Genomic DNA, 6534 nt, shown 5'->3' on the forward strand with positions numbered 1-6534 from the left:
CTCTGCATCAATTCCTGGAGGTCATTCCAATTCCCATGGAATTCCTCCAGTTTATTATTCCTTTTAGCACAATAGTATTCCATCACCAACATATACCATAGTTTGTTCAGCCATTCCCCAATTGAAGGGCATCCCCTCATGTTCCCATTTTTGGCCACCACAAAGAGCGTAGCTATGAATATTTTTGTACAAGTCTTTTTCCTCATTATCTCTTTGGGATACAAACCCAGCAGTGCTATGGCTGGATCAAAGGGCAGGCAGTCTTTTATCACCCTTTGGGCATAGTTCCAAATTGCCCTCCAGAATGGTTGGATCAATTCACAACTCCACCAGCAATGCATTAATGTCCCTACTTTGCCATATCCCCTCCAGCATTCATTACTTTCCTTTGCTGTCATGTTAGTCAATCTGCTAGGTATGAGGTGATACCTCAGAGTTGTTTTGATTTGCATCTCTCTGATTATAAGAGATGTAGAACACTTTTTCATGTGCTTACTAATAGTTTTGATTTCTTTAACTGAAAATTGCCTATTCATGTCCCTTGCGCATTTATCAACTGGAAAAGGCTTGATTTTTTTGTACAATTGATTAAGCTTTTATACATTTGAGTAATTAGACATTTGTCAGAGGTTTTTGTTATGGAGATTGTTTCCCAATTTGTTGCTTCCCTTCTAATTTTGGTTGCATTGGTTTTGTTTGTACAAAACATTTTAATTTGATGCACATGCAGGTCAGTGTGGAGAAGACCTTCAGGTTTGCCCTGGTGAAGAGAGAGTGGCTCCTCAGTCAGAGAAGAAATGTGTACCATATCAACTTACTGTGACCTAGGAAAGGCTGCCCAGGATGTCTTCAACAAAAGATATGGATTTGGCATGGTTAAAATAGCTCTTAGAATCAGATCTTCCAGTGGAGTGGAATTTTCCGCATCTGGTCATTCATATACTGATACAGGGAAAGCTTCAGGTAACTTGGAAACAAAGTACAAGATCTGTGATTATAGGCTTACCTTCATTCAAAAATGGAACACAGACAATACCCTGGGGACAGAAATCAGCATGGAGAATAAATTGGCTGACGGTTTGAAGCTGACTCTTGACACCATATTTGTACCAAACACAGGCAAAAAGAGTGGTAAATTAAAGGCCTCCTATAGACGAGAGTGTTTCAGTCTTGGTGGAAATGTTGACATTGACTTCTCTGGACCGACCATCTATGGCTGGGCTGTATTGACTTATAAAGGATGGCTTGTTGGCTATCAAATGAGTTTTGATACAGCCAAATCCAAACTATCTCAGAATAATTTTGCCCTGGGTTATAAAGGTGCTGACTTCCAGCTGCATACACATGTGAATGATGGCACTGAATTTGGAGGGCCAATCTACCAAAAAGTTAGTGAGAAGATTGAAACTTCGATAAATCTTGCTTGGACAGCTGGCAGTAGCAACACCTGTTTTGGCATTGCTGTTAAGGATAAGCTAGATCACAAAACTTCTCTATCTGGTAAAGTGAATAATGCCAGCCTTATTGGACTTGGTTATATTCAGACACACCGAACTGGCATAAAATTAATGCTTTAATTGATGGAAAAACCTTCAATGCAGGAGGTCATAAAATTGGGTTAGGATTTGAATTGGAAGCTTTATATAGTTTTTAAGTAAAGTATCAGATCTGTCCTTGGAAATGAAGAGAAATGAACCCACTCTGTTTTGGCCTTAATATTCTTCTGTGAAATTTCAACAATGTGAACTTTTTATTCTTCCAAAGAATTGTTGTAGCACCACCACACTGAAGTCTAGAGGTTTTTGACTCTATTATAAGAGAGAGATACTTGAAGGAATGCATGGAAGTTGTAATGTTTGTGCCACTTTTCAGTTAATTCTCTCAGTGTTATTTAAATTTGTTCTTCAATGACAGTGTAGTGTCATGTTATAAAGGAAATGACCTGATCCTCTAGTTTGTACATCACGTTCTGCATGTCCTACACCACTTTTTCATGAACTTTTATCAAATTGGTCTCTGTGCTATAGTGAAAGCTTTGGTTTTGCATCAAAGTAAAATACATTCATCACATTTGGAACATGAAAAAAACCATTTTAATTTGATGTAATCAAAATTATTGATTTTACATTTTGTGACTCTTTCTAAGTCTTGCTTGGTTTTAAAACCTTTCCCTTCCCAAAGGTCTGACATGTATACTATTCTATGTTCACCTAATTTGTTATAATTTCCTTATTTATATTCAAGTCATTCCCCCATTCTGAGTTTATCTTGGTATAGAGTTTAAGATGTTAATCCAAACCTAATCTCTCCCATACTGCCTTCCAATTTTCCCAGCAGTTTTTATCAAATAGTGGATTTTTGGCCCAAAAGCTGGGATCTTTGGATTTGTCATAGACTGTCTTACTGAGGTCATTTGTCCCAAATCTATTCCACTGGTCCTCTTGTCTGTCTCTTAGCCAGTACCAAATTATTTTGATGACCACTACTTTATTGTATAGTTTGAGATCTGGGATTGCAAGTCCTCCTTCCTTTGCATTTTTTTTCATGATTTCCCTGGATATCCTTGATCTTTTGTACTTCCAAATGAACTTACTTATGGTTTTTTCTAATTCAGTAAAAAAGTTTTTTGGTAGTTCAATGGGTATGGCACTAAATAAGTAAATTAATTTGCTAAGGATTGTCATTTTTATTGTGTTAGCTCATCCCACCCATGAGCAATCAATGTTTTTCCAATTGTTTAGATCTAGTTTTAATTGTGTGAAGAGTGTTTTGTACTTGTGTTCATATAGTTCTTGTGTTTGTCTCAGCAGATAGATTCCTAAGTATTTTATATTATCTAGGGTAATTTTGAATGGAATTTCTCTTTCTAATTCTTGCTGCTGAAATGGGTTGGAGATATATAGGAATGCTGATGACTTATGTGGGTTTATTTTGTATCCTGCAACTTTGTTAAAGCTGTTGATTATTTCGACTAGCTTTTTGGTTGATTCTCTAGGATTCTTTAAGTAGACCATCATATCACCTGCAAAAAATGATAGCTTGGTCTCCTCATTGCCAATTTTAATACCTTCAATTTCTTTTTCTTCTCTAATTGCTACTGCTAGTGTTTCTAGTACAATGTTAAATAATAGAGGTGATCATGGGTATCCTTGTTTCACTCCTGATCATATTGGGAAGGTTTCTAGTTTATCCCCATTGCAGATGATGTTTGCTGATGGTTTCAAATATATACTGTTTATTATTTTTAGGAAAGGCCCTTTTATTCCTATACTTTCTAGTGTTTTCAACAGGAATGAGTGTTGTATTTTGTCAAAGGCTTTTTCTGCATCTATTGAGATAATCATGTGATTTTTGTCAATTTGCTTGTTAATATGGTCAATTATGTGGATGATTTTCCCAATATTGAACCACCCTTGCATTCCTGGTATGAATCCTCATGATGACTTGCTGGAGTCTCTTTGCTAGTATCCTATTTAAGATTTTTGCATCTATATTCATTAAGGAGATTGGTCTGTAGTTTTTTTTCTCTGTTTTTGACCTGCCTGGCTTTGGAATCAGTACCATATTTATGTCGTAAAAGGAATTTGGTAGAACTCCTTCTTTGCTTATTCTGTCAAATAGTTTGTATAATATTGGGATTAGTTGTTCTTTGAATGTTTGATAGAATTCATTTGTGAATCCATCTGGACCTGGGGATTTTTTTCTTAGGGAGTTCTTTGATGGCTTTTTCAATTTCTTTTTCTGATATGGGATTGTTTAGGTAATTTGTTTCTTCCTCTGTTAGTCTAGGCAATTTATATTTTTATAAATATTCATCCATATCACCTAGATTGCCATATTTGTTCCCATATAATTGGGTATGATAGTTTTTAATGATTGCCTTAATTTCCTCTTCATTAGAGGTGAGGTCTCCCTTTTCATCTTGGATACTGTTAATTTGGTTTTCTTCTTTCCTTTTTTTAATTAGACTGACCAGTACTTTGTCTATTTTATTTATTTTTTCAAAGTGCCAGCTTCTAGTCTTATTTAATAAATCAATAGTTCTTTGACTTTCAATTTTATTAATTTCTCCTTTGATTTTTAGGATCTCTAATTTAGTCTTCATTTGAGGATTTTTAATTTGTTCACTTTCTAGTTTTTTAATTTGCATGCCCAATTCATTGACTTGTGCCCTCTCTAGTTTGTTAATATATGAACTTAAGGATATAAATTTCCCCCTGAGTACTGCTTTGGCTGCATCCCATAGGTTTTGAAAGGATGTCTCATCATTGTCATTTTCTTCAAAGAAATTATTAATTTTTTCTATGATTTGTTCTTTAATCTATTTTGGAGAATTGTATTCTTTAATTTCCAATTAATTTTTGATTTTCCTCTCCATGTAGCTTTACTAATTATTATTTTCATTGCATTGTGATCTGAGAAGGTTGCATTTATTATATCTGCTCTTTTGCACTTGTTTGCAATGCTTTTATACCCTAATACATGGTCAATCTTTGTGAATGTACCCTGTGGTACTGAAACGAAGGTGTATTCCTTTTTGTCCCTATTTATTTTTCTCCACATATCTACTAACTCTATTTTTTCTAAGATTTCATTCATTTCTGTTACCTCTTTCTTATTTACTTTTTAGTTTGATTTATCTAATTCTGATAGATGAAGGTTCAGGTCACCCACTAATATATTTTTTCTATCTATTTCATCCTTGAGCTCCACTAGTTTCTCCTTTAGAAATTTGGATGCTATGACATTTGGTGCATCCATGTTGAGTACTGATATTTCCTCATTGTCTATACTGCCTTTTATCAGGATGTAATTTCCTTCCCTATCTCTTTTAACTAGATCTATTTTTACTTTGGCTTTGTCAGATATAATGCTTGTGAATCCTACCTTCTTTTTATCAGTTGATGCCCATTAGATTTGGCTCCATCCTCTTACTTTGACCCTATGCGTATCAACCTTCCTCATGTCTTGTAGACAGCATATGGTAGGGTTTTGGATTCTAAACCACTCTGCTATTCACTTGCATTTTATGGGTGAGTTCATTCCATTCACATTCAGAGTTATGATTACTAGCTGAGTATTTACGAGCATTTTGATTTTTACTCTTAGTCCTGCCTTTTCTTCTTTCACTATTTCCTTCTACACCAATGTTTTGTTTTTAATCAGTCCCCCTAATTCCCACCCCTAATCTACTTCCCTTTATACCCCCTCCCCTCTTATTCTCCCTTATTTTCTTTACAGTCTTTTTATACTACCCCCTCACCTTCTCCCTCCCTTGTACTGCTTCCCTCCCCACCAGTCTGTTTGTTACCCTTCTACTTCCCTATAGGGTACAAATCAATTCTCTGCCCCAATGGATTGTTCTTCCCTCTTTGGGTCAATTTCAATGCACATAAGAATTGAGTATTTCCTATCTCCCACCTCTTTACTCTTCCAGTGTATTGATGTTCTCCCCCATCCTTCCATGTGCTTCTTTGTGACATATAAATTTACCCCCTTCAGTTTCTTTTCCCATTACTTTTAGTATTAACCTCTTTTGTTTAGCTCTATTTGTATATATATATATATATATATATATATATATATATATATATGTGTGTGTGTGTGTGTGTGTGTGTGTGTAAATATATGTAAATATACACATATATAGGTATTTATGCATACATATATCTATATACATATTTATGTCTTGTCATTTCATCTTGTATAGTTTGTTACTGTTCCCTCTAAGTGTACTTCTTCTAGCTGCCCGGGTGATAATAACAGTTTTTAAGAGTTACCAATGACCTCTTTTCTTATAGGGATACATATCATTTTAACTTATTGGGTCTCTTAAAATTTTTTTTGTTTTTGTTTTTGTTTTGTTTTGTTTTTGTTTTTCCCTCTTTTTTTAAATTTTATAATATTTTATTTGATCATTTCCAAGTATTATTCATTAAAGACAAAGATCATTTTCTTTTCCTCCCCCCAACCCCCTGTAGCCGATGCGTGATTCCACTGGGTATTACATGTGTTCTTGATTCGAACCCATTGCTATGTTGTTAATATTTGCATTAGGGTTTCCTTTAGAGTCTCTCCTCTGTCATGTCACCTCAACCGCTGTAGTCAGGCAGTTGCTTTTCCTTGGTGTTTCTACTCCCACAGTTTATCCTTTGCTTATGAATGGTGTTTTTTCTGCTGGATCCCCTTTTTCCCTCTTTTTAAATTATCTTTTGATTATTCTCTTGAGTTCTGTGCTTGGGCATCAAATTTTCTGTTCAGGTCTGGTCTTTTCTTTCCAATGCTTGGAATTCTTTTATTTTGCTAAAAGACCATACTTTCCCCTATAATGATATAGTCAGTCTTGCTGGGTAGTTGATTCTTGGTAGTAGACCCAGTTCCCTTGCTTTCCAGAATATCATATTCCATGCCTTTTGGTCCTTCAGTGTACATGCAGCCAGATCCTGTGTTATCCTCACTGTGGTTCCATTGTATCTGAATGACTTCTTCTTAGCAGCTTGCAATATTTTTTCCTTGGTCTGATAGTTCTTGAAT

General features: G+C 35.1%; 1 protein-coding gene across 1 annotated transcript; it reads left to right on the plus strand.

The window, feature by feature from the left end:
- The first annotated feature begins 782 nt into the window (after positions 1-782).
- Positions 783-1577, plus strand: LOC100012007 (voltage-dependent anion-selective channel protein 3-like). The gene has a single exon (XM_056825865.1). The coding sequence runs from the start codon at positions 798-800 to the stop codon at positions 1575-1577; it is 780 nt and encodes a 259-aa protein (XP_056681843.1). The 5' UTR covers positions 783-797.
- The last annotated feature ends 4957 nt before the right edge of the window (positions 1578-6534 follow it).

Source organism: Monodelphis domestica, chromosome 4 (genome assembly GCF_027887165.1).
Source record: "Monodelphis domestica isolate mMonDom1 chromosome 4, mMonDom1.pri, whole genome shotgun sequence".
Lineage (NCBI taxonomy): Eukaryota > Metazoa > Chordata > Mammalia > Didelphimorphia > Didelphidae > Monodelphis > Monodelphis domestica.